The sequence below is a fragment of the Botrytis porri genome (genome assembly GCF_014898465.1).
Source record: "Botrytis porri strain MUCL 3234 chromosome Unknown BPOR_007, whole genome shotgun sequence".
Classification (NCBI taxonomy): domain Eukaryota; kingdom Fungi; phylum Ascomycota; class Leotiomycetes; order Helotiales; family Sclerotiniaceae; genus Botrytis; species Botrytis porri.
The window spans coordinates 1014120-1041121 of NW_024066081.1; the positions used below are offsets into that span (position 1 = coordinate 1014120).

Genomic DNA, 27002 nt, shown 5'->3' on the forward strand with positions numbered 1-27002 from the left:
TAAATCATGTATGAATCCGCTACCATTATCTCAATATCTCTAAACACCATCTGATCGCTCAGTCTATCTGTCTCTAGAATCCTATAGAACATCCAATGAAAGTTCAAAGAAATTAAGATGTTCCATTCCTCTAGACCGTTATCGTATCCTCCTCTAATGCAGAAAGTAGGCAATTTCGTCGAATAGCGCATTATTGACAAGCGTTGTGTTCGATTGTGGTATGTGATGAAGAAGGGCGTTGTCAACCCAAACAGTCGTATGTAACCGAGTGGAAATAAAGACCATCTGGTTTTAACGACCGATAGAGGGAGCGGGAGCAATACCCAAGATCTTTTTACTTTCGAAGGGATGCTTGAGAAGCAGCTTTTGATGCCAATGCTTCTTTTAACAATTTATTTGCAGCTGCTACTTGCTGAGAATCATCTTTGATACCTTTCAAATTGTCGAGCATTAGACGAATCTTTGCAGTAGGAGCATGGTGGGGACATGCAGGTATCAACTTCGAGTAGACAAAATGACAGTCTGGACAAGACTGTACCTGAGGTCGAGATGGACTTGGAAGGATTGGTGGCATTGATGACAAGGAAGTCCGCTGATATGACGTAGATCCAGGAGGGCGACCTCGTTTACGTTTCACGGGGATCTCAATGGCTGGAACCAATCGACTAGTTGGACTTGATCTGTTTGATACACTGAGCTCTGAACCAAGCTGGATAGGATCTCTTGCATGTTGACCAGATGGCGAGGCAAGTGGTGTAGGCATTCTAGACAACTCTTTGCCATGTGATGGCGGAGTTTGTAGATCGCTAAGTGGCATATGCATTCTATGAATACCCTCTACTGGCAAAGGCATTCTATGAATACCCTCTGCTGGTATTCTAGAAGGCGTTTCTTGATAGAAAGGTCCCGCGACTCCTCGTGCACTTCCTGGATATGGGGCTTTGTGGAAGCTTTGCTCCGATCGATTAAGTTCCTCTGCTTTCAACAGTCCGACGGCGTGGTTCATGGCCTGTAGCTGGCTTTCTGTGTTTTCTCGTAGCTGTTGATCAAGTTGTTGTATGTGTGCTGGGTAGTCCTCAGTAGGAAAATACTTGACACCCGACTTTTTCTCTGCTATTTTCCGCTTCTTGTAAGCCAAATCACGTCTGGCTCGTTCTGCGTCACGCGGTCTATAAATTCGAAATTGTTGGTCGAAAGCTTCTTGACAGTACTGTAATCTCTGTACCCGCTTTTCAATTTGTTGCACGTAGTCTTTGAGTTCCTCGTAGTACCTTTGATTGCTGTCATGAATCGGCAGACTAAGTGGATTGTTGACCAGATATGCAAAATCATTTTCGAGCTCTTTCACAAGAGGGGTTCCGGCTTCTACGAGTTGGTCTCTGATAGAGGTGTCGGCTGCTTCGCTTTCGGCCGTTTTGCGTTTCTTGTAGGGTGCTCGCTTCCTCGTCTCGCTGTTGGGAGGTTCTTGTTGTTCATAACGTTGGATTGTTGATTTTTGAGGATCTGGAGCCGTAGACGTTCCTTCCACTTGACGATTTTCTTCGATGTACTTCCCTGAATTGTTCTCGGATGGCCGCACCAGCTCCTCAAGTCTTTTTCTTTCACTGTCACAGAACACTCTTAACTTTCGTATTTCGCTACAAAGTATACCATATCGCGATGTTGGATCTTCTCGCTTCTGTGACTCTGGTTCGCAGTATTGTTTGAGATCATTGTGACGTTCGATGAGAGTGCTACCCTGATGAAGCCATTCTTCTGATCGTCGTTGATATTCCTGTAGCTGTCGTGAGTAGTTTAAAGCACGATTATCCTGTGGTGGTACTAATTGATTTCTCGCTTGTGCCCATTGTGCGGCGTCTTGGTGCAATTGGTGTTCTCCTTCCATCAATTGTGGAGAGAGTTCTTGCCAAAATTGTCGAGCCTTTGGTTCTTCTTGACTGTACCACCATAGTGGTTGATCGAGGTCTTCTCGAATAGCCTCTAGCAGATACTCAAATTCTTGCTCGAGATCGAGCCTAGCTTTATCCTCGAGACTGAGCTTATTTGGATTCAACGGTACATATCCTTTCATATTGATCTTACAAATTTCGAGGAAATTGTGGCCGGTATCAACCCAGTCTTGTATCTGTCGAGTGTTGACAAAGACACGCTGGTTGTCATTGATCACTTTTATCCAACTTCCATAGTCTGCGTACATATCATTAAGTGAGATCGTTGGTTTTGGGTCTCTAATACGGTTGTCATCTGCTTATAGTTAGCGGGATTGGTAACCCAAATTATCGATCACTGCAAAGAAACCACGAGAAGAAGGGGAAAATTATAAATAGTGTCTTGGAGAATTCTGTTCCTTGACAGAATCCGGAGATAGCATTGCAGAATTAAGCAATTCATTCGATGTGGTATTTTGCCTTCATCTAGAACGCATGAACACTTAATAAGTGGTTCTATCTGAAACATTGGCTTGACCGGCAGGATTGCCTCGATACTCTTTCACAGAAGCGCTCGCTTCTTAATGACGCCTGAAATGCGCGAATGCACCATTTATTGACGACCATCCATAGTGAATGATCACAATGACGATCAGATATCCCTGTTATGCTTCCTATCTTTACTGCGAATTGATTTCACGGAAAGATTCTTGTTGCTAACTGTTGTTGTTGTTTCAAATGCAGAGCTGTCTGGCCTTTTCATCACAGAGCTATCTGGCTGAATCTTAGAGCTACGTTCCTGCTTACCAATTTTTTGGGGAGATGGCAACATGAGAGTGAGTGATCTGAGACCTGATTGAGCACCTCCTTGAGTGTTCATTTTGCGTTTTGATTCATTGGAAAGTGGACGTGCGTTTATACGCTTTTTAGATTTCGTACCTTTGAAGCTTGAGTGTTCTGCTTCCAGTTCTTGGGCGTTGGTGACTTCATCGGCGTCGGACTCAGCATCGGACTCCTTGGCAGCATTTCCGCCAAACTCGTCATCGCTGTCAGATTTTCGAGTACGGCGACCATCTCTCCGTGGCGAGCCTTCGGGGTCGTCCAGATCCATTAGCTCAGGATGTGACTTTTCGTATTCAACGGTCTAACTAGTTAGTAAAATACTTGTTGACTATTTTAAGATGACTGGCATGTGACTTACCTGTCGGGCGCGCTTTCCACGGCCAAATGCTTGCATGTTCTTAGCAGCTTCAAGGGCTGCATCTGCCGCACGCTGTTTTAATATAGCATCCCATAATAGCGCCTTTGGAGCAGCCGGTTCGTCTTCTGTGTCTCCGAAATCATCTACCATATCTCCCTTGTCTTTGATCCACACACGAGCATGTGAGAATTGAGATTCTGCGGTGCCATCATCATTAGTAGTATTCTCGACCTGAGATCGATCGAGAAGTTCGTCCACTGATGCTGGATCGTAGTAAATATCTTTGCTATTGTCGTCAAGAAGAACCGCTTCAGCGCCGTGTCTAAGAATCGCCTCAAGATTGTCCCCTGCTTCATCCTTCACATCTATACTTTCGATAAGAGCTTGATCGAGAGCCATCTTTTTACGACCAACTTGTACGATTTGCTCTTCCGCACTATCTTTAGTCACTAGTTGGAAGACAAGTACCTTTTTCTTTTGACCGATACGATGAGCTCGAGAGAGAGCTTGAATATCCTGGTGAGGATTGAAGTCAGGATCCATGATTATAACGGTATCTGCAGTCGCCAGATTAATTCCGACACCACCAGCTTTGGTCGAAAGTAGAAACGCAAAAAGTTCCGAGTTGGGTGCATTGAATGCATCGATGCGCTTTTGCTTCTCAAGCGTACTAACGGTACCGTCTAAACGCTTGAAAGGAAGTTGAAGACCATTCAAAAAGTCTTCGACGAGATTAAGTTGCTCTAGAAATTGACTGAAGATTAGAACTCTGTGTCCTCGAGCTTGCAGCTTCGGAAGCATGATTTCCAATAATTGAAATTTAGAGGAGGCATCGATTAGATTTCGATGAAGGGCTTCAGGACTCAATGAAGTCTCCTCGATAGCAGAACTGTACAAGAAAGGATGACAGAGACATTTACGCAGTTGCATCAAAATGTTGTTGAGATTTCCTCTTTCTGTGGGGCGGAGGGCCCTTTCTGATTTTCCGATGATTGATTTGATCAACTCTGGGTTCTTTGCTAAGATTGATTTGTAAAGCTGTTTCTGTAAGGAGCTCATAGAAACAGGTATGATCGTTTGTGACATGGGGGGCAAGAACTTCAACACTTGTAACTTGGTACGCCTGAGAAAGAATGGTCGGATAAGCTCATGAAGTTCGGGCAGATTGTCCTTTGTTAGCTCAGCATACTTTTCGTCCAACTTCGCGGCGTCAATCGAGTTATCTAAGAACTGCAGAAGGTTGAAAAGTTCACGCTTGTTATTCTGCAATGGTGTACCAGAAAGGAGAACCTGAAATGGTATTTTCAAGGCTTTCAAAGCACCATAGAGAAGATTTTCATCATTCTTCAGTCGTTGGCCCTCGTCCACGATCATACCAGCCCATTTGACTTTCTTGAAAAAGCCTTTGCTGGAGTCGTCGACTGGTGCCTCATATGAAGTTACCACGATATCAGCACGGAGATCGGAACACTCATTGGGATACATTTCATACTTCATGGCCATTTCTCGAGCAGATCTAGCACCATAGTATGCAACAACCCGAAGGTCAGGTGCCCATTTTTTGATTTCTCGACGCCAATTGGGACAAGTTGAGTTTGGTGTAACGACAAGAAAAGGGGAGCACTGATGAAACATTAGCAGGCAGGGTCAGTCGAAGATTTTTTAGCACTTACCTTTGGTTTGTCCTTCACAAGTGACGCGATCAAGGCGACAATTTGAATCGTTTTGCCAAGACCCATTTCATCAGCCAGAATAACGTTCTTTTGTCGATGGAAGTTAAATAGTAGCCAGTTCAGGCCTTCCATTTGATGTTTCATCATCTCGCCACCGACCAACGAATCAGGCTGTGTCTTCAGTACAACCTTCTTCTCGAAGTCCAGAGAACGAAATGCATCAATACGCTCCTTTACAGCGCTTGCTGGAGATTGCTTGAAGTACTTGCCCATAACATATTCGTTGTAAGCTGAGACGAAGTCACTCCAGCGATCAGCTTCCTCTGGGGATGGAGGTTCCTCCCAAACAGATTCATCATAGGTCAATCCTCTGAATTTGACTAGAACCTGGACAACGTCGTTGATATGAGCCTTGTCATGTTCCTCGGACTTTGGTCTAAAGGACATGTCGTATTCGACATCAAAAACAATCTCCATTCGCAGGTATTCCTCCGAAATTGCCTCTTCACTGGTCCATTTTGGTAACAAATTAGCACCTTCATCTCTGCGAATGAAAGCTTTCCGCATTGTAGCTGCTGCAACACCCCAAACCCAGGCGCCAGGCATCCAAGAGCATTGAAAATAAGATTTACCTACCCACTTGATGAGATATTCCTTCTCATCTTCGCGATAATCATGGAATTCACTGCCATTCTTGTAAGACTTGGGGTCTAATAGTCTCCACGCAACCAGAGTTTGTATTTTAGCAGTAGACTGATAGCATTCCTTGCACTGCCAATCCTTAGTATATTCTTGAATTCTTTTTAGACGCGTCTCTTCCGTGCTCTTAAGGATGACCTTTTGTTTGGAACGTGATGGTAAATGCTCAAAATGGAATCCACGCTGGCATTCTCGGCATCGAAATAGAACATTTTCTGGATTATTGACAAGATCTTCGCGGACAGTGGTGACTGGGTCATCGCCGTCATTTTCCTCCCTCAACTTTTCTTCCTGCTTCGCGGTTTTCTTGACGGAAAATGCAGCACATGATGCTCCAGGTTCATGGCAGCTACTACAAGCACCAAGGTGAGGGGCGAGAGGATCTTTCTTGACGGACAGACCGATACAGCGTCGACACTGCATGACGAAATGTTCGTGGCCAACTTTAGTGACCATATGGTCCCGACCTGCCCGATATCCTAGACAAATTCTATGTATTGACGAAGAGCATCCTTGACAGTAAATGAGTTCACTTCGTCCTTTATTGGAATTCTTGCCGGTTCCACCGCAAACATCGCAGTCTTGATCATGGACCAAAGCAAAGGAAGACTTCGCGGATATTGGTCGATAGATCTCTCGAATGCTTATGACTTTAGGTGCGGCTTTCTCAGCTACTTCATCGGCATAAACTTCTTCATCGATGTCAACTTCTTCCATATTTTTTCCAGTTTTATTTCCACGCCTCGATATACGAGACGGGAGCTCTTTAGACAACTTAGAATTATAATCAGATTTGATACCATGGGTTTGTGGACGTCCACGCTTTTCAGGCTTCGAGGCTAGAGCGCTACTTGCACGTCGTCTCTTGGGTATAGCATATGCAATTTCGCTTCCTTCAGATTCGACTTGCAAATCACCGGCAAGCTCGTCCTCTTCTTCTTCGTCTTCTTCCATGTAATTAGCGAGAGTGTTTGCTTTCCTGGGAGCAGCAGATCTTGTTGCAGTACGTCCTGATTTTCGAGATCCATGGCCATTTGAGAAAACAGGTCCCGATTGCGAGTCATCCTCATCGTCCTCATCATCATCGAGGATGGGTCGCGAAGACTGTCGACTACCAGCACGAGTACTTCGTCGTGCCTTTTCAATTTCAGCAGTTGACATGTTGTTGACAAGACGACGCTTTTTCTTTTCATTCTTCGGGAGGTTGTCATCGTCAGAGCTTAGCTGAATGGTGCTGATGTCGACAAAGTTGTTGTTAGTTAGTTGGCGGCGAGTGCGTTTGCCAGCTCTGGAAGACATGCTCCGACTAGAATTTGATGGATTATCAACCGTAATCGCCTCTGAGCCTTCTCTGCTATTGAACTCGTTCAAAGAGTTGTTGCCATTTGGAAGGTGGAATAGCCTATTGAGCGTGATCTGTGATTTTGTTTAGTCAGAGTTTGACTCTAAAAGTGATACCCTCTTGTGCAAAGACTTATGAGATAACATGAAGAAAGTCTTCATCAATATACATACGTGCAGTTCACTGCTGCCGCCCACTACGGGAAGCTCAGATGGCTCTATCGATACTGGAAATGGCTGAAGAAGTGACTTTTGACTCAAGTAAAGGAGATGGGCAGGTGGACAAATATATGATAGATCGAGGTTGACCTCAATAAAAGTATTTTATTGTGATTAACTGAAGTCCAAAGATGGGCATGGCAAACTCAACTACAAGAACTACTTGAAATTTTGCCGATCCTAGCAATAATAGGCAAGAGTAAAGTTATCAAACCTGTCAAGCTCCGTGGCGAAATCAAGGTTGAAGTCAACGGCGTGAAGGGTAGAAGTAGTGTAGCAAAATTTGTGTTTGCCACTTAATCTGACCTTCTTTTGGAAGGAGGTCAAATGCTTCAGGGTGGGATGGCCACTTAGTTTTGTGCGCATAAATTGGAAAAGCCAAACATTCTGGTGACTGTTGAAAGTACAATTGGGTACAGGGTGGTATCACAGTATCTGTCGAGAGCTGGGTGTTTATCTGAAGCAAAAAAAAAATCTCAACTTACAGTCTCCTGTCTCTCATCTTCGTATTCTACTCGATACAATGTCTCGCCGTCCAAACCGTTTATCTCCTCAAGTACCGAACATACTGTGTCGTCTTGATATGGAACGTATTCCTCGGGGTTCCTAGGTCCCGGAACCATGACGACGATTGTGTTATCTGCGTCTTCATCTGCGTCTTCCACTTTTTCCGCCGGTTCATCTTCGTCATCCATTGCAATGTCATCTCCGACCTCATCTACATTGTCATTTGTTTCAATCGAATCTTGGACAGGCTCTCCAATTTGATGCGCCAATGCAGGAACGGGATTTCGATTTGGTTCTGTAGTGGGCTTACGAGAATTTTGAGGATTCAATGACTCGACCGAATCGGTTTCCGACTCATCACTACCAGCAACACGGCTGAGTTGAGCCATATTGCTCGTAGACTTGCAGGATTCGTTTGCCTGTTTAAGACCGACTGGCGCACTCGTGGGTTTTGGCTAAAGAAATTCTTAGTTTCCTAGTTGAATTAAATTAGAATACACAGTATAGAGTAAGAGAGGTATAGTACCTAAGATTAAAAGTAGTAGACAAAATATTGGTGATCAAACGTTGCCTGCGATTTAACTTTCAAAAAGATCTTTGTAAATTTGGTAGTTTTTGACTGTTAACCGGCCGTTTGACGCGGTAGAATCATATTATAAAGTTTGTTGTAGGGTGCGAACAGAAAAAGGAAATACGGCTAATTCAAAAGGAAAGAAATGTGCGCGAAAGAGAAAAGAAATCTAAAGAGACGCCTACATTCACTGATGTTGACCAATCCTGAATTCACAAATTGAAGATAAATTTAAGTGAATCTGATAATAAAACGCAACGCGTCGATGAACGCCAGGATTAAACCCCCGAGACCCGTACTTGTGGTCGGCTTCGGTATGTTCCGCCATTAAAATTTCCTAGCTCAATTTTCTTCTATTACCAGAATTGATGTGGAAATATCATCATGGCACTATCAATGCAATGAGTGCAATACTTTTAACAGGAGCAAAAGCTTCTCAAAGAGTAGGTTATATTCTTCAACCATTATATTCATCTTCTTGCTTTGTAAGATATGCTTCGATCAATTCTGGCATAAACCGTGGGCTTCGAAAGTCTAAAGGAGTTGGGTTTAGAGGGAAGGATAAAGCTCGTCCCAGTCGAGTCGATGATGGTGGTAGCCGAGGGTTTCAGATTCCTGGATCGAATTCATATTCAAAGCCCCGGCAGGATAGGGGCTTCGGCGATGACTTCGGAAGCAAGACTAAATCTATGCGTACACGATTCAAGGGCGGTGATCGGGAAGATGCATTGAAGTCAGAGTATAAGTCACCTTCTCCCTTCGGAAATCGTCAGGGGAGGGAATACTACAAGGAGGGAAAACCTGAGAATTCACAGAAATTTCGGGCCAAAACTTCGTATGGAGGAGAATCTTCTGACAGGTACAACGAATCACGAGGTAGCAAATCTAGTTACGAGAAGAAATCTTATGATTCTTTCGAGGCCCGGGGCGAAAGCTCTGGTTATGAAAAGAGATCTTTCAACAGATCTCAAGAACTTCCAGAAAGACGCCGTTTCGACGACAAGAATTATGAGCGCAAACCTCGTGACAATAGTTTGCGGGATGAGCCAAAATCTTACTCAAAACCTGAAAGAACGAGCAAGTCCTTCGAGGCAGGGCGTGATAGCTCAACAAAATGGAGCAAGGGTCATGCATACCCTTCAAAATACCCTTCCCGCGAAGAAAGACTAGTTACCAAAGCCATCAGATCTGAGAAATCTACAGAATCTCCTCGTTCGGAGCCTCCCTCAGAACCTTTATCGGAATCGCGTTCTAGTTTTTCGCCACCCAAAATAAGTTCTACCTTTGCTCAAAAGATGCCTATCACCATCCCATACACGACACCAGCTTCTGAATTCCTTTACGGAACATCTGTCGTCGAAGCCGCCTTGAACGCGCGACGCAAAAGAAGCAGAAAGCTCTACAAACTTTACATTCTCAAGGGCGAAGATCGCCAAAATGCAGAGCGAGACGGTGCTATAGCAAAGTTAGCTCAAAAGAAAGGAGTTGAAGTTGCTATAGTAAGAGGACACGATTGGCTACGAACCCTAGACAAGATGAGCCAAGGACGTCCACACAACGGATACATACTCGAAGTTTCTCCTCTGCCCCGCCTCCCACTCATAAGTCTCGGCTCAATAATCGACCAGGATGATAGCTTCGCCATTAAACTCACTCCCGACCACCAATCCCGCGAAGAAATCGAAGTCAACGGCAACGACACCATCATCAAAGTCGTCAAAGATTCCACTGGTCGCAAACCCCTCATTCTTCTCTTAGACAGCATCGAAGATCCCCAAAACCTCGGCGCCATTCTACGCACAGCACTATTCATGGGCGTAACCGCCGTCGCGATCTCCACCCGCAACAGCGCCTCCTTCACCCCCGTCGTCTTCAAAGCCTCTGCCGGCGCCGCCGAAAACATCGAGATCTTCTCCGTAAACAAACCCGGCGGCTTCATCAAAGATTCCCAAGCCGCCGGCTGGAAAGTCTACGCAGCAGTCGCACCACCCGCTCCTCGAAAAGCAGATTCGCGACACATGTGGCCTCCCACCTCGCAAGAACTCGTCTGGACCCACGACCTTGAAGATCCCTTACGAGATGATCCTTGTATCTTGATGGTTGGAGGCGAAGGCGAAGGTCTACGCAAAGCTTTGAGAGATCATGCGGATGTGCATCTTTCGATCAAGGGTGCAGGTAATCGTGGCAGACTCGATAGTTTGAATGTTAGTGTAGCAACTGGCATGTTATGTGATGCGTTCATGAGACAAACAACTCGCAAGACTGTCGAGGAAGCAGTTCAGGAAGTTGAAAAGGAATCGGAAGAGTTGGAGGAAAATAAGATCTTCTGAAATGTATAATTAAATGAGTTGGTTGACACAATCTCGCAACTTCTGTAGAAAACAGGTACTCAGAGCTAGAGCGAGTAATATAAAAGTTTAGATACCACCTACAAATGAAGGGCTTGTACGAATCTCTTATGGTGCTAACTGCGCCATTGACTTACAAAATGATCATATTGTCACATATCACATTGCTAATTATAGCACAATGAAATGAACGTTTCAGTAATGGGTATCATGAATTTAGTCTATCTTTTCTCATACAGGTAGCATAGCTGTACATCCATAAATATAAGCAACGAGTCCAAGCTCCATTCCTGCAAACAAGATTGCATACGCCGCCGAATGCATGGTAGGTCATATGCAGATTAAACCACGCTAAAGTGGAAGATGTGGTAGAAGAAGATTCTGCGTGGAGTTTTGGACCGAGGAAGCGGATGTTTGGCTTGACTCGATTATTATTTGAATTTGGACGATGAATGGCCGATGGACGGGGAGTTGGGAGTGCCACAAGCGCGGATAGAGTCAGGAGTTTATTATGTAAATTTCGTATGAATGATATCGGGATTCTCATGCCAGTCATCAATGCTTACCCACATCTACAATATGAGTTAGTAATCTTACGCCAGAAGACTTGAGGGATCTTGAAACATACCTTTCTAAATGTGCTCAGACCAGCCAAGATACTACCACCAATCCAGGTTGAGTATTTTCTCTCTGGTGGAGCAAAGATCTTGATTCTCATATCCTTAACTGCTAATCGTTGTACTTCGTGAAGTAATCTGTCTCCAAAACCTTTGGTTAAAGTGCTGCCACCGGACAAAACAATGTTCCCAAATAGAGACTTTCTAAGGTCCAAGTCTGTGCGATTGATTGCGTCCACTACAATCTGATGGATACCTGGGTATTCCAAACCAATAATCTCGGGATCAAACAGAATCTCAGGTGCTCTAAATCTTTCTGCTCCAATCTGTGAACTAGTCAGCGCCGTCAATGTATATCAATGGCAGATTCCTTACCTTGATCTTATTACCATCAGGTAATGCGTATTCGACAACCTTTCCATCCCCCAGCTTTGCACCAGACCATTCCTTTTCTTCACGTTTTGGATCTCCTGCAACATAGCTTACTTTCTCCTTGATCATTCTCACCACTTCCTTCTCTGCGCTAGTATGGAAAACGTATCCAGCTTTCCGTAATAAAGTTTGCATGTATTCTGTAACATCTCGTCCAGCCACATCTATCCTTCGTATTGAGCTTGGCATAGCAAAACCTTCGTATACTGGGACTGCATGTGAGACTCCATCTCCGGCATCAAGCACTATTCCAGTCGTTCGCCCCGATGCGTACAGTGAAAGGACAGCCTGAATTGAAGTGTATAGAGCGGGGACGTTGAAGGTTTCGAATAGAATTTGTGCAGCCGTATCTCGATTACTTCGGGGGTTGAGGGGTGGTTCTGTTAATAAAACGGGATGCTGCATGAGTAGTATCAGTGATCTACCTACTACTGCTTAACTTGCCAGATATGAAGCAATAGCAAACAACTCCACTTTAGACCTGAACTAAAGAACTCACCTCTTCGCTCAAGGTCTTGAGACCTTCTCCATAAACATATTCCCATATCCTCTCCATGTCATCCCAATCTGTGACTATGCCGTGTTCCAGTGGATATTTAATCTTTAGCAGTCCTCTTAATTCTTGCGCTCTTTGTCCAATAAACACATCTCCTTCCAAGGCACCCGCCAGAACTCGCAAATGTTTTGGCCTCCCAACGAACGAGGGAAAGTAACATTTTGGCAGATCGTCACCAGCGAACCCAGCTCGAATCGTACCGGAACCATTATCTAAAACGATAGGAGCATTATGCAGTGTATCCGCCATGTTGATTGTGGGGAGTAGTGGGATGGAGGGAGAGCCAGCAGGCAACCTGGATTTTGGTTGTGCAATGCTAGACTTTTGGTTGAAAGATTAATTTTCAATCCTTGAAATGGCGAAAAGTAGGTGAGGTGAATGAAAGGTGGTTGTGGTTTTAGTGGAATTTACCAATTTGCTACTTTAATGCTGCTGTACGTCGCGTTTGGACGCGAGCGCCAAGATATTTTGACAGGGGTAGCTGTGGGTTTGAACTTCACTCCATGCTATCTCATTTTCCTCCGCAAACCTCCACAAACCTCCACAACCCAATTTTTACAGTCATCAATCTATATTCAACTGTCCTACCTACGAGGATACTCCATTGTATATTCAAATTCACATACTAAGCATTTTAATGATATGATCTCATTGCAAATTGTGTAAGATCTTCCTTCACATCTAGCTGTGAACTATGAGAGCTATGAGCTCTTGAAGGAAGATCATCAAATGGCAATCCATGAAGCCGAACCAGTTCTTCCTTGGCATCAGCTTATGTTTCTTCGATCGAAGGCGAGGGGTGGGTGGGTTCAACGAGGATCTACTTGCTTGCCCGCGGTTCAAATACCCAAGACTGCGGCGAGGTTCTGATTTTCACTAGAGCAATATACAGCCTTGCACAGGATAGTGAGACAAGACTTTTGTTGATCTTAGCTCAGAGCGAGTTCAAAATGGCCATGCTCTAAGCTAATATAAATTTGGGACAGAGACCGCCTCTCTAGCTCTATAGTTCACTCCTCTATGATATGCATGAGTTTTGGCATCTGTCCATTGATTACTGGTTGTTCTTAGATACACTGTGGTCACTTTGCATTGACAAGAGGTACCTTGAGTTGATATACTTGTAAGTTGTTGAAAATAGGTGAAACAAATTAATTATTATGGCTTTTGACACAGTATCCTGGCCTGCGCTTTGCTAATATCGCTGAAATACTTCAATCATAGCTATCTATTCTTGCTATCATCAGATGTGTTTGGCCTTATCCCATGTCATTTCATTGCCAGTTCAAGATTCTGAAAAGTAAGTACCGCACTCCTGTATCCTCGTCTGATGATGTCCTGTAAACAGCACGCTTCGACTAGCTTGAGTCGTGAAGAGAGGAGATGCAATTCCATGACTTCCTTCAAGATAATTGGCGGAGGAGTTCAAAGGACAACGGGAAGTAGGTAGTGATTCCGTATGGTCTGAGGTAATCAACAGACTCCTTCAAACGCCCGTAGTAATCCTTATCCAACGACAAGCTGGCATCTCTTACTCTTTGAAGTAGTTCCTTCAGGCAATTATCTCCCAGAGAATCGAAGTCCCTCTTGCAACGAAATGAGCTTTTACTATCCCAGCCATAGAGCGGGCCCAATCCTTCCATTTTTGTATATGAACACTCGCCCAAAAACAACGCGATTTCTATGGCAGGAAGTAGCCCTCCCAACTTCATGCTGAGTTTGTTAATATCTTCGATAAATCCAACCATCTTCCTGCCAAGCAGATCCACTGTTGGGCGAGATCCATCTTTGACGAAAATTTCGAGTCTGCGCTCAACAGCAGCATGGGCGTTTTTGATTTTTGCGTGGAGATCATCGTAGTCCTTTCGTGCATGAGACTTTCCTACTTCTGGCATCCAAGACGAGAAGAGTTTGTAAGATTGTGGGAAATATCCGATATGACCAGTAGTTTCGATCTCCTCGATAAGCATTTCCATGGCATCAACAGGCCTGAAAGTTGGATCTTCCTCCTTGATAGCGTTTGAAATTTGGACAAGTAGATTATCGGCAGCCTGATCAAAATTCTCAGTCACCTTACGACCAAGTGGGTCCTTTTTGCATTCGACATACGAGTGCCGACCAGCAAACAGAAGCAGGTCAAAAGCCAGTCCTTTGCCTGTAGCCATGGATAACAGTCGTTTGACCTGTGGAAGGCTCTTTTCCACGCTGGGAACCAAGTGACCAGGGACATTTGAGTTGCGTGAAGAGCTACTATGGTTTCTGGCCACAGCAGATTGCAATTTTTCAACTATATGGTTATAGTCGGTCAATATCAGTTCCTTCGTGCTATCATAAATAGCTTGAGCAGCAGAAGGTCCTTCTACCCAGCTTACTAGTAGGTCTCCAGTTCGCAACAAGTGTGGTATGAGGCCGTCATCATCTGCCTCGAAATGCTTCCGTTGGTCGTTTATGCGAGACAGGTGCACTTCCGGCTCGAAATTGGGATACTCGGTTTTCATTCTCAAGCAGAGTTTATGTACTAGAGAGTCGCATGGGCCGCAGGCGACTCGGCTTGTACGTGGAATTTTGCCATTGTCTGGTGCCAAGTATGAGTGCTCGCAAAGATAGAGTGCAAGCTCGAATGCGAGAGAAAGCCCACGAGACATGCGTGAAAGTCTGCCGATGTCCGCAAGGTATTTCCGAGTTCCTTTGAAATTTGTTCTGCTATCTGGTTTGGTCCTATATCGCTCCAAAAAATCGTTGTGCTCCTGGTCAATCCAATCACGTATAGACGACGCATAGAAGTTTCTGGACGCGGAATCTATATTAATAAGTCTTTGAATGTTCATAGGGGCACCTAAATCAAATTCTAGTCAGCCATGGCTAGGGATGAAAAATGTCAGTCATGCACTTACGGCCAAGTGCACGCTCACTGATGATAAATCTATAAAGTTCCGAAATATGCGATCGCGCATCGAACTCCTCTACTTCAACAGTTGATCTTTCAGACTTGACTGAAGGCGTCATGGTAGCTTCGGCATGATTATCCTCGACGCGCTCTTCGACATTATCGGAATTCTCAAGCTTGATTACTTTACTTTGAGTTGACGATGTGTCTTCGCTGACATCGGAATTCTTCCTCTTGCGTAATGAGCTGCCTGATGAGTTGTTCATTTTGTCATTGATTTGAGATTGTTGAAAAAAATTGTGGAGGTGGAAGTGCGAGGGTCGAGGGTTGAACAAACCGCACATAAAATATACATTCAAATTTTGATGTCACATGGTAAGACAAATTAGTTCGAACACTGAACTAAGAAAAATTCACTATTTTCAGGAAATTTACGATCACCAACAGTTCATCAAGTGTAGAATTATGATTTTTCCTTGGATTGTTTTGCCCACCCATCCAGAGTCCTCATCAATGCACACTTATCTCTTTGATGTAGAGAATCGCTCGATGTGCATTACAGTATTCGAACTTCAGGTTTTGGAAAGATGCTACTCTATAGCGCTTTGAAATTTAGCGCAGGCTACTGGACCATCATTGCTACATATTATTCTTTCAGTACTGGTGCATGCTAGCCTTTGAACTCTACTACCTTGTATCAACTTAAGAATCGTGGAGAGTGTCATAGTACTGCCCTAGCTTACTACTTCCGTACTCCAGCCTCCAATTGAGCTTTACAGTTACCGATTTACTCGATTTTAGTTATTATTTCATAGTCAGATTTGTGTGGCAGTAGCAGTAGCAGTAGCGGTAGCAGCTGCTGCAGATAAGTTAGATATTGCCAATTTCATCTCAATATGGTAAGATGGCCCAATTCGAACTCATAACCACGCCATGCATCATTTCATAAGACATCTGGTCAAGACCGTCAAGTATGTGAGCAATATTGGTCATGGCCATGAGCCTATACTTACCAATAGTAGATTTTGGAGATTGGAGATTCCAGTGGACAAGTAGTTTAGAGCTTTCATCCCATTCAGCTACATTTGAAAGGAGATGAGTAAGGCCCGGGTAATGATTAGACATTGAGGCTCGAATGTCCCAATCCATTTTAGTTGTCTAAATGCAATTTAATAGTAATGAAAGACAAAAATCTTCATTGGTTCAAGATATTAGCCATGAGTCCCACAGTATAAGCTAAAGAGCACAAACACAAAGGTAAGTTTCCAATTTGTATGGCAGAACAATCAGAGTCTAATGCAATCTTGCCTACTTCTGATTAATGGAGTAGTTGCTGTACTTCCAGACAATCACAGAAAAATAAAACAGAATGCAACAAAGCAAGAAAGAAAAGCTTGAAATTGAAACAAGAATAACCCTATCACCTAAGTAGGAAACAGAAATTTATGAATCTGGCCGAACACCTTGCTTCTCACAACCGATACGGCAAAGAGCATACACCCTACAAAAAATCCATACTCGTCGCATCTCATTTGAGCGCAAGAACTGAATCTTTCATTTCTTCTATTTTACTTACACGGAAGATGAGATGAACCTTGAGAAATACTGCGGATTCTATCTTGGGCGTATTTTCAACACGTGTGCCCTGCGAAATGTCAGTTGTAGTTGTTCGAAATATCCACTCAAGTTTGTTCTCATGTTTGAGAGATTCGGACCTTGCTTGCGGTCATAACGGTGCTGCAGTGATAGTGATATTGGCAATGAAAACACTCAAATACGCCATTCGCGGTGAAAAACAAAATCTATTGATTGAAAAGCTTGAAAGTCCTCTATTTTGATACTGATTATAGGACAATCGCCAAATGGCAACCCGTGAAATAATAGCGAGTATACACACAAGAAAAATTTCCATTCTAGGCACTCTGCCTACTTGCTTTTCCACGGCATTCTTTAAAAAGAAAAGAACTGCACAACTTCCCCAAGTTAACACCGAATAAAACAATCTCAACTATCATCAATATTGAAACAAAGCAGTCACATCTTCTTTCAAGATACCTCACAGCCAAGGCTTACACCACCAAATCCAAGTCCCCAATACCCCCGCCGTAAGCGGCCCCGCAACCGCCCAATACAACCAAAACCACTCACTCAAAACACCACCCATACGTTCCGCCTGCCAATCAAACATCGATCCACTAAACAATACCGCAACATACGCACCCGGTAAAAACGCCATTAATAGAAACGCAACCGTCTTAATCGCATTTGCATCACCTTTCCGAGCCTCCATCATCGAAGTAGTAATTTTCGATTCCCGTTGCATAAGCAAATTTTGCACGCTACCTATTTGGATTTTCACGATTCGTCTCTGTCCAGTGATGCGAGAGGATAATTCGACGTTCCAGCCGAGAAGGAATTCGCATTTTTCTCGGAGGGCGATGTTGGCTTGTTCCATCTAGACCATGCGTCGATTCATCGGGAGAAGAGTTGTGAAATAGGGACCGCGGAGAATGGTTTGCAGCAGATGAATGTTGGATCTTACTTTTACTTCGTAGAGGGCTAGACGAATGGATTCTCCATTTAGCGAGCGAGAGATGAAGGGGAAGTCTGGGAGGGGCGATCTATCGGGTGTGCGGTATGAAGGAGATGAGGCGGAATGGTAATCATGATCGTGGATTCCGATTGCGGATTCCAGGTTTCGGAGGCAGGATGTGGTTCGATCTAATTGCGTGCGGTGAGTGTCGAGCATTAGCTCAGCGAGAATTAGAGGAAGGAAGAGCGGATGGGTAAGGTATGTGGATTGTAATAGGATGTAGTGGATAAACGACTCATGGGTTGGATCTTTGGAGTTCTCTAGGAGAAGTGCAGTGGTTACTTTGGTATTCTGGTTGTAAGATAGACCAAGAGTGATGGATTCAAGACGCCAACGATGGAAGTGAATTGCGAATGCTGACAATGGTGAGCTTATGTTAGTGACAAGTAGTGAGTTCGGGAGTCTCAATCAAGACGTACCCAAGCCCAAATGATTTCCATGGGTATCAAATAAAGTGTTGTGAGAGAATCGTGGAGGTTCAATTTGATCCGGCGCCAACATCTGAGAAAACGCCGCTGGAAGTTGAAGGCGATTCATAATCACTTGAAGAGTATTATCACCGAAAGTCATCCCAACAGCTTTTTTATCGGAATTCAAAGCTCTATTTGTAAATCTGTTGTTCTTTGATTAGTTCGAGCGTCAAGATTATAAAGTCACGCTTAATGTGATTGAGTAGATCACAAACAGCAGTCTTAGAGCACCCATTTTTGATGTCTCATTATTTGTATGAGCAAAAGCATCTATAAAAACGTCAGAACATAAGTAATTCAAATGGATAAATCCACATCACCATTTTGTTCAAGCCAGCTAGGAACTTGATCTTCTGGTATCTTTCCTCGAATTACTTCGGTGGGACCATTCTACAAAATCTGTTAGTAAACCTTCAGAATCAGGGAATTTCACATAAATTTTTCGGCCATATTTCCACAAAAGTAGTTCTCCTCAAACCTCTTACGGGTGGACTTGGAACTGACGAAGTCGGCGTACTTTCTCCATATTCTTCTATCGCGGGGAATGCGCTAACGCGTCTGTGCTGCTTCCGCGGCGGCATTTCTTAACTCTTTCTTTTCATGTTGAAGATTTTCTGAAGGAAAGCGTTCATTCCAAAAATTAATTGCGGATAACAACATAGGCGGTTGACCGTCTCGGTTAGAGGAGTGGCCCCCATAAAGACTTAGCCGCGTGTAACCACATCGTACTGATTTCATACGTAACTCGATTTAGCAGCAATCCCCCTGAATTACTCGTCGCGTAAGCTCAAGATAAGCCACTGCATGATAATATGACATGCAGGATCAGCCTGGGGGGATTTACATGTAAGATTAGATTCGCGGACTACCGCGGCAGATGTTTCAACGATGAAATTAATTGTGCAAACTCCTAGCTTCGCCTTGAGTGCCGATTACGCCGTTGGGGTGCAGAAATAATGCAAGATTGACAAATATAAATTCGACATGGGTGGTTTTTGGGGTTCATGTTTGTCTCATTGTATACAGGCTAGTTTATTTTGAACATACTTGAAGTTCTGAACTCAGTGTATAGCCTTCTACTAATACCAACATGACATTAGCAGATGATATCATATCAAACTAGAGGTAATTCCAATGCAGCTCGCATCTAGTTCTCACTTGGGATCATTCCTTTTTCTGGAAGTGACCATTCATGTTGTAGGATTCAGGATACGTGGTATAATGATAACGAGCATGTTCCGTCTGTTCCTGGCACGTCGATGAAGAAGTGCTATGGAATATGAAGAACAATCCAATCGGATCATTTGGAAATGAACATAACAATGGCGACTTGATTGACTGCATATGTTGTGCTTCCTGTGCTATCTTGGAACTGATCAATCTCTGCATTTGAATTGCTTCAGAAAACCAAACGAAACAAAAAAAGCAATCATGGATGAAAGGAGATGACTATCAGGTAGTTCTGCTTCACGAGAAAAAGTTGAGAGGTTGCACGAATCACGATTTAGGCAGCTTTACTTTGCTGTTGTAGTTAAAAACTCGAAGAAATTGAGACAATTTTGCGGGCCCATAAGGAAGTTTCTCGATCTTTATATCACTCTTCGATCAGTATGACTTAAGTCAGTAGCTTCTTTATATCATGCGACCTTTATCTCAAATCTGAAGAAAAACAGAACACATGCACATGCAGACAAACAGAAAGAAACAGGCCCCAAAATTGTTTCACGGAAAGCTAGATGACGAGGCTGCACTTGACACTATATTTGATTCGCCACTATGGCTTATCACTCTGATATCATTTCATGCTGATAGTACTAGACACGTGTATTTAGATCAACTGTAAGTCATCCTTTCTAAGCTCTCATGATTCTTTGTCAACATCACTATCTTTGCGCAGCATACAACTGTTCTTGCAATTTAATAGTTTCTCGCCAGACTTTCCCACTATGTCGCACAGAAGTCCTAAAGAGATCTCTTGTTTTTGGAAGGATGCCCTTCAAAAGACTATTTTCTGTGGTATAAACCCCGTCCGTTGCCGATTTCAAAGATGGCCATTTCAACGATAGAATCTTGGAGGGAAGCGATCCACTCAAGTCGTTAAAAACACTTCGAAATTCGGAGAAGCTCAGTGATGAAAAAGAAGGCGGTCGTTGAAGGTTGTATCAAAGTATCCAAACCTTTATTCGATAGCTCAACGTACAATATCCACAATCCTCTTGAACTGGAGTACGTAGACCTCTGGAACGAGGTCAAAAAACTCAATGAAATGTTCGGGGGGTGGGGGTTTTGATGACAGAAGATGCATTGATTGTATGAAAAGAGAGCTAGAAGTTGAGTACATCTTCGACGAGTATGGGGCATTGAAGAGGATGGTGACGGATATAGTCCCAGTGGAAGAGTTGAGACCCAGGCTTTGGGATCCAAAATTTCACCGTTCGTTCAAGACGGCAAGAGATAAGCAGTCACTGCCAATTCTTTATGAATACACTTTGAGTGACGGAGATTGTGTTGGTGAATCTATTGGTAAGTCTAGTCCCCGTCGATGAACGTCAATGAAGAATATTGCCTGATAAATTTTATAGATGAGAATAACTCTGGAAACACAGAGAGAGAAATCGATAAAAGACTTGCACAGGATTTATAAGAGGGGGTGGCAGAGTGGGATGAGATGAGCTCTGAAAGCACAGCGAATGAAATCGATAAAAGACTTGCAGAAGATTTATTAGACGAGATGGCAGAGTGAGATGAGATGAACGTTCGAGATGGGGCAAAGGCTGAGAATACTGACGATGGTGATTAGATGGCTGCAGATTTGTCGGATAAGTTTGCTCCTTTTACACTGATTTACACGGATAAGAAGACTCAGGGGTTAATAGTAATACTCATTGTGTGTGCGGTGGTGGTTGTTCAGTCTCACAGTGGTACGAAAGAATCAATGAATCTAATAAAGATTTGGCCTGACAGTGACAGATTCTGTGATTGCTACGCTCGTGACTCAAGAATTGTTAGTTGTCTCAATTAAATGGGTAAATTTTGGAGCTTGTGTATGTGAAACTGCCGTGTCGCTCTGCGTCTTTCCATGCCTGCGTTTAGCCTTGCCCTGGAAAGGTGTACAGTTGTACTGCTATGAGAGGATTGAAGTATGTCATTTGGTCAATAAGTTTGTGACTTTACTTTGTAACCATCGTCCCTGGCACGCTGCAAATGCTATCTTTGCTTTGCCTCAAGCCTGCTTCGAAAGAATGAAAGAACAAGTGTAGATAAGACTGCCTGCTGGTCAAGTCCGATCAGCCACCTGTTGGACTTTAGACCGCTCAGAATGTCGACATGGAAAATCTTTTTGAGTTGCTGAAACCTCGTGTGAGCTTCTCGAGGAAGTGACTTTCCAGTCCCAACTAACATCCAAATCATCGGCGGCTCTTTCCTTCAAGGCAAACCCAAATTCAAGACTAAAACTTGTCAGCGCTAATCAGTAATGAAATCCAAGATGCCAAATTTGCACTACTGGGTGTAACTGACTAGATACTAGCTTCAACCACTCCGCTTGAAAAATGATTCATGACACCTTGAACAGTATCTTACCTGGGTAGTTTACCATCAAAATTGTCAGAAAAATCCACTAGCTTCATGTATCACCATCAGCTATCACAATTACCATTCATCATCAGACATCCTCAAAGTTTATCCAGATTCTGTAATTGTACCTCAAACTCATATATCAGCCCCTTCTCTCGACCCTATCCATTGAATATATTCAAACTTTTCATGCACTGGCCAAGCAGAAAGAAAACATCCACAGTTTCTCAGGACTTCCACCCGAAGTACAGCGTGTTATCTGGGAGAATGCCGCTGTAGAAGCACTAAAAATCTTCTATACCAACAACGCTAAGGATACTACCATCTTTTTTAGCAATAACGAGGTGGGTGGAATCGTAAGAAAGGAGATTACCCACAACTGGTCGAATACCTTCGAGCTTCACCATCTCCGACGTCTAGCTACCCTCAAAAGAAAATATCTCATGTTCCCCCTCCTTCATGTCAATAGAGAGGCCAGAAAAGCGGCATGGAAAGCTTATATCAGTGTGACAAACGATCTAGGATTTCTAGGGCACTTCTTCAAAGTACTTTACACGAGAAGATATCGATTGAGTAAATTGGCGAAGCGCGATTGATGGATGATCCAAAAAAAGATATTCGGGGATCAAATCTCGAATTTCGCATGCGGATAAACCCTGGAATAGGGTACGATTGGACAAACGAAGGAGCCGTCTAGTTATTGACTGATGTTTACGAGACTCTCCAATCCCGCTTGACGGAACCTCCCGGCCGTCCGTTTTGGACTCGACAGCTCCAGCTGGGGGTTGAAGAGTCTGAAGAGATGGATGAGGAACGAGGTCCTTTTAAATCCGATGTGTTGCTTCCGCAGCCCAGTCCGGAACCTAAGTTGTGGGAGCTTAGAGAAGATGCTTTTGAACCTACTTTCGTCCAGGGTATGACGGCATATCTGGATAATTTCGATATCAAGTATATTGTAAAGATATCTATTGCAATGATCAAGACTCTCTTCCACATGTCTGATTAAAAAGATAAAGCCTCTCGGATGGGAGTTATGAGATGTCATTGGTTGAGGAGTTTATTTGCGAGAGGGGAGAGAAAAGAAGGACAAGATAAGGGGAAGATCAGGAGACATCGAGATTAGAAAGCATATATCCAAGAGAAAGGGGAAAAGGAAGAAGAAAATAGATAGAGAGGGGGGAGACGGGAGCAAGTGCTCACGAAACAAATCTCCCAACCCATCGAACCTTCAGAACAGAATCATCCTCATATTGAAAATCCATTCGAGTACGATAAAAAAGTTATAAAAAAAGATCAACAAATCCAGTCCCAGTTTCAATCCCAGCAAGTCTCTTTTGTCTACCTCCACGCATCTTTGACTACCTGTGAACAGGACTTGCTTCCCATCTTCCCACAAAACGTCCCCGACTCCAAAGCATAGTAGTCAGCACAATTCAGCTGCTCACTCCCCCCAATAGCATTCCTATAAGAAAATACCATTACAAATACTCAACTGCCCTCTTCCCTCTTCCATCAACACCCAACATCAAACAACACACCTTCTTCTGGGTCTCCCCCCCATCCTCCCCTTTTACCACAACCCAGAAGCTTCCCGCGTTTTAACAAACTACCGCCACAGCCCAAATTGCGAGATATGGTATGAGATCATGCATTTTCACATACCAATGCTGAACGGAGTGTGAATGAAAGTGGGAATAGTGGTAGGAGTAGGGGTAGCAGAAGTAGCAGGAGTGAATCGTATAAAACACAAGCGCTGTAAGTGGGAGATCTTAGTTTTCATACAGGGAGTGAAGTGATTTGTGCTGGAACGTTTGTGTTTGTTATTTGAAGAAAGCTGCGCATTTGTGTTAGGCTTGGAACATGGTATTAGTTTCATGAGCAAGAAGGCAGGGCGAATCTGAGGAAGCCTAAGATATTGACTTGAAGCTCCTAAAGTAAATATTAGAAGATAATGATCATATTAATAGTCCGGAGGTAATCTCATAATAATGATGCTAGCCCGACAACCTGATCCAACAGTGATTATGCCTCATAAAATCCGCTTATTCAACATGCCCTTCGTAACTTCATACCGAATATCGCCCTGAGTGCCCTTCATTAACGCCAGGTTATGCTATGCCATGCCATTCCCTTAAAACCCATTTGATAGGATATATGCAGTAGCTCTTCTGTATCAAAATTCTAAGCTCCCGCCCCACCCTCAGGCGTACCTTTGGTTTTGTCTCCGCGTTTCCAGAACTTTTGTAACCCCTTTTTGATTGAACTTGGCGTCTGTGGACTTTTTTCTGCCATAGGACTAATTGGCTTCGCTTCGGGTCCATTTAGCCCTAACATGCTCAGCATGCTCAACCTCCTTTGCTTTGTCTTCGCCGCAAAACCAGGTTCAGGGACAGATGAAGAAGGGGGCCATTCACCATCCCGTTTCCATCCTTGCACGCAGCTCTGTATGACATCGGATAGATTGATAGGACAACTAGGTGTCAGTGATTGTAGGATAACTTTGTCGTATATGGTGCTGTAAGCTTGAGGGGTGATGCTTGCTCTCATTGCATTATCTGGTGGTAGTAGAGATTTGGCAATTGGCACTTCAGTATCCCATCCTTCTGAGTCTGATGAATCATCCACAGGTTTGCGTGAATTTCCATTTGAATGAATTGGTAAATTTTCGATGCCTTGGAGTTCCCGTCCAGATGGAGGAGGGACACTTCGGGCGCAAGTCCATGCATCACGTCTTTCTACATAACAGTGTACTCCTGTGTTCCATTCCATTTCCGCGGCAAGCTTCTTTTTGTGTCGGCGTCTTCGTGCAGCTCTTCTTTGTTTGACCAACTGACCTACACCATCAGGGTTGTCAAACCTGAAAGGGCTCTCTCTGTCTGGAGAATTGATATTGACGGGCCCTTTGGGCGAACTAGGATCTTCACTCTCGCTCTCGGTGGGATCGCTTTCCCACTCGTCTCTTTCTCGCCACTCTTCCTTATACGCAGGGCTATCCGTACTGGCAACTTGGAGCTCATTCAAAGAAGGCTCCTTAAGCAATGCATCCTTTATATCCATAGGTTCATTTTCTTCAGCTGGCCAGGTCCAAGTCCAGTCCTGCTTCACATTCTTCTCCAAGTATTGCCGAACTGCTTCTTTTTGAGTCGCCCTGTCCTTACTTGTCAGCTCAGCCTCATAGACTGTCAAGGCATTTGGATGTGCCTTGACGCGAGCCATTTTCCGACGAGCTGCTTTGATTTTGACGACATTCATATCTTTATTCGGGGTATTCGCGAGATCCGCAGTAGGATTGCTGCTTGAAGTCTGTGGGTCTATAATAATAGAGTTTCTTGATGATTGACAATGCTGTTCAGTATTAGGAGATATTGTGGTTGTGGCAGTGGTCGCAGATGTAGAGGGCTGGGTTTCGGTCGGGGCGTTTATATTTTCGAGTGGTCGTACGGTAGGTATTGGTGGTACGACTATTTGGGAAGCAGGCATGATTAGAATGTACTTTCCACTACAGAGTATTCACATGATGCAAAGATTAAAACATTAGCGGTTGTCCTACCTGAAGTGGTATTTTCCGCAATCACTGCCCCTCCTGTTGTTGCCGTTGCCGTATCGATTATCAACTTTGACTCGTTATCAACGGCAGATTCTTCGACTAGGCCAAGGCATGATTGCGAATGAACGTCTGGAGCATTAAGCCCTTGTGGATCTGGTGCAGATGCGGATACGTTATCCAACATTTGAGTTGTGGATGATTCCAAATTCATCTTAGCCGTAGTGGCTTCTTGTTCTTTAGTATCCGTAGTCGCATTTAGATCAGAAATATTATGGTGAGGGTTGGATCTGAGTTCGTACGAAATCGATATTGGATCATTTACCACGCCGGCAGATAAATCTTGAGACATATCGCATGATTTAGTAAAAATCTGGGGATATGACAGAAATAATTTGTATATACTAGGCCTTGAAATGAGTTATTGGTATCGAAAATATAAATTTTGGAGGGACAAACAGATTATTTGATAAGATGGAAGAACTTGCTTTTTATGACTAATCGGAACTAAAGGTTGATCCTTGAACTGATTTGCTTGGCTTTCGGTAGGTAGGTACCGTTTTTGGAAGATCTGAAGAATGTTGCTTATTCTAACGTTGACTGCATTCAACGTTACATTAATACACACCATATATCGAGACCATCATCGGTCATCTCCTCCTTCTTCTCCAGAATGCATCTAGTGCTGTACTTTTTTGAAAGGTAATTGGAGGTATCCAGATGGATCGATCATAAAGGAAGCTCCTCGTATTCTCATTCCTTAGTCGCAGAAAGTAGCTTGGGAAGGTAATTCTAAATACTCATCAGCATATTGACATATCGATGCATATGTTCCCTCGGGAGTGAAACATAAGACTAGTCTAACGATGATTCGAATGTCATGTTAGCAACTCTACTCGATGCTTCTGATCTGTCTGCTCTACAGGGCGACTGGTCAGCATGACTACCATATGATCATATCACGTGATTCGAGGCAGTGCTATGTTTCTTAACCAAGCTTTGTAGAGCGCTGGTCTCAATAAGAGCTGAAAGTCAAGTTTCATATCTACCCTAGTCATACCTTTGAGACTCTGCACAATAATCTATAAAGCAATATCTTCTTGATATGTCGGTACATCGTAGTTGCGTATCGCCAGTTCGGTTTCTGTTTTGCTTTGGGTTCCGGTGTGTCGATGAGATCATCTGGATCTTGATGAAAGCCCGGTCATAAACCGCACTACAGCCTATTTTGTACCATTGAAGCAATGGTATCGTATACCATAACTTGACAGGTATATTCCCTTATTCTAAAACACTGACTTTTATCCCAGCATGCTCCAGCCCCTATCCTACAAACGCTGAAGTCGATGTATGGTTTACAACCAAGAATTTTAGTCAACTGATATCAAGTTGTTTAGAGATTAGAGATTGTGACCTAAGAATGACTGAGGTCTCTGCGCTCGAGTTTTGCTATAGAAGGCTGTTATAATCTAAACATCCGTATTACCACAATCATTCCTCTCCACTGTTAGATTGCCCTTGGTCCGTTCACCCCAATTGTTGTTCATAAATCTCTCAGCAAGAAAGATGAACCATGGATTTCTTGAATTTCCTCTTTGTTGTTGGCTGAACTATATCTGTTGCTTTCGCAGAAAGTGATTAGGTCTATATCCCCTGTATAAACCTCGACTCCAGTGACCAACTCATGGACATGCCGGCCTCATTTGGACATGCATTGATAGCTCCAAAAGCAGTTGATACTTTTGCTTCATTCCGGGATTCAAAATCTCTTCAGCAGCTATTTTGGGCGATTTTACCGCTCCAGGGGCTCACTCTCTCACAGTTACTCTTTTGCCCAAGG

General features: G+C 43.7%; 8 protein-coding genes across 8 annotated transcripts; 3 read left to right on the forward strand and 5 right to left on the reverse strand.

The window, feature by feature from the left end:
• Nucleotides 1-334: 334 nt before the first annotated feature.
• Nucleotides 335-7957, reverse strand: EAF01_005635 (uncharacterized protein; the record flags this gene model as incomplete). The annotated part of the gene is made up of 5 exons (XM_038913889.1): nt 335-2244; nt 2868-3072; nt 3130-4752; nt 4803-6917; nt 7547-7957. 5 exons carry the CDS (start codon nt 7955-7957, stop codon nt 335-337), a joined length of 6264 nt encoding a protein of 2087 aa, XP_038770338.1.
• A 583-nt stretch (nt 7958-8540) lies between these two features.
• Nucleotides 8541-10469, forward strand: EAF01_005636 (uncharacterized protein; the record flags this gene model as incomplete). Its single annotated transcript, XM_038913890.1, has 1 exon — nt 8541-10469. One exon carries the CDS (start codon nt 8541-8543, stop codon nt 10467-10469), a length of 1929 nt encoding a protein of 642 aa, XP_038770339.1.
• Nucleotides 10470-10685: 216 nt separating this feature from the next.
• EAF01_005637 (uncharacterized protein) lies at nt 10686-12486 on the reverse strand. The gene is made up of 4 exons (XM_038913891.1): nt 12036-12486; nt 11480-11935; nt 11116-11430; nt 10686-11059 (listed from the first exon to the last, which is right to left on the reverse strand). The coding sequence occupies exons 1-4, from the start codon at nt 12339-12341 to the stop codon at nt 10997-10999; spliced, it is 1140 nt and encodes a 379-aa protein (XP_038770340.1). The 5' UTR covers nt 12342-12486; the 3' UTR covers nt 10686-10996.
• A 1009-nt stretch (nt 12487-13495) lies between these two features.
• EAF01_005638 (uncharacterized protein) lies at nt 13496-15245 on the reverse strand (the record flags this gene model as incomplete). The annotated part of the gene is made up of 2 exons (XM_038913892.1): nt 13496-14928; nt 14987-15245. The coding sequence occupies 2 exons, from the start codon at nt 15243-15245 to the stop codon at nt 13496-13498; spliced, it is 1692 nt and encodes a 563-aa protein (XP_038770341.1).
• Nucleotides 15246-17035: 1790 nt separating this feature from the next.
• EAF01_005639 (uncharacterized protein) lies at nt 17036-18623 on the reverse strand (the record flags this gene model as incomplete). Its single annotated transcript, XM_038913893.1, has 6 exons — nt 17036-17434; nt 17522-17928; nt 17992-18185; nt 18258-18312; nt 18363-18432; nt 18528-18623. 6 exons carry the CDS (start codon nt 18621-18623, stop codon nt 17036-17038), a joined length of 1221 nt encoding a protein of 406 aa, XP_038770342.1.
• Nucleotides 18624-20303: 1680 nt separating this feature from the next.
• EAF01_005640 (uncharacterized protein) lies at nt 20304-20686 on the forward strand (the record flags this gene model as incomplete). The annotated part of the gene is made up of 2 exons (XM_038913894.1): nt 20304-20565; nt 20625-20686. The coding sequence occupies 2 exons, from the start codon at nt 20304-20306 to the stop codon at nt 20684-20686; spliced, it is 324 nt and encodes a 107-aa protein (XP_038770343.1).
• Nucleotides 20687-22420: 1734 nt separating this feature from the next.
• On the forward strand, nt 22421-22624 carry EAF01_005641 (uncharacterized protein; the record flags this gene model as incomplete). The annotated part of the gene is made up of 1 exon (XM_038913895.1): nt 22421-22624. One exon carries the CDS (start codon nt 22421-22423, stop codon nt 22622-22624), a length of 204 nt encoding a protein of 67 aa, XP_038770344.1.
• Nucleotides 22625-23517: 893 nt separating this feature from the next.
• On the reverse strand, nt 23518-25640 carry EAF01_005642 (uncharacterized protein). The gene is made up of 2 exons (XM_038913896.1): nt 25169-25640; nt 23518-25079 (listed from the first exon to the last, which is right to left on the reverse strand). Exons 1-2 carry the CDS (start codon nt 25512-25514, stop codon nt 23800-23802), a joined length of 1626 nt encoding a protein of 541 aa, XP_038770345.1. The 5' UTR covers nt 25515-25640; the 3' UTR covers nt 23518-23799.
• Nucleotides 25641-27002: the final 1362 nt, after the last annotated feature.

Bases quoted from the DNA above. Each gene is read 5' to 3' on its own strand.
- EAF01_005637 (XM_038913891.1), bottom strand. From the start codon at position 12,341: ATGGCGGATACACTGCATAATGCTCCTATCGTTTTAGATAATGGTTCC. The intron at 11,431-11,479 runs GTAAGGAATCTG...ACTAGTTCACAG, and splicing joins CTGATGGTAATAAGATCAAG to ATTGGAGCAGAAAGATTTAG. The intron at 11,060-11,115 runs GTATGTTTCAAG...CTCATATTGTAG, and splicing joins GTCTGAGCACATTTAGAAAG to ATGTGGGTAAGCATTGATGA.
- EAF01_005642 (XM_038913896.1), bottom strand. From the start codon at position 25,514: ATGTCTCAAGATTTATCTGCCGGCGTGGTAAATGATCCAATATCGATT. The intron at 25,080-25,168 runs GTAGGACAACCG...CTTCCCAAATAG, and splicing joins TGCGGAAAATACCACTTCAG to TCGTACCACCAATACCTACC.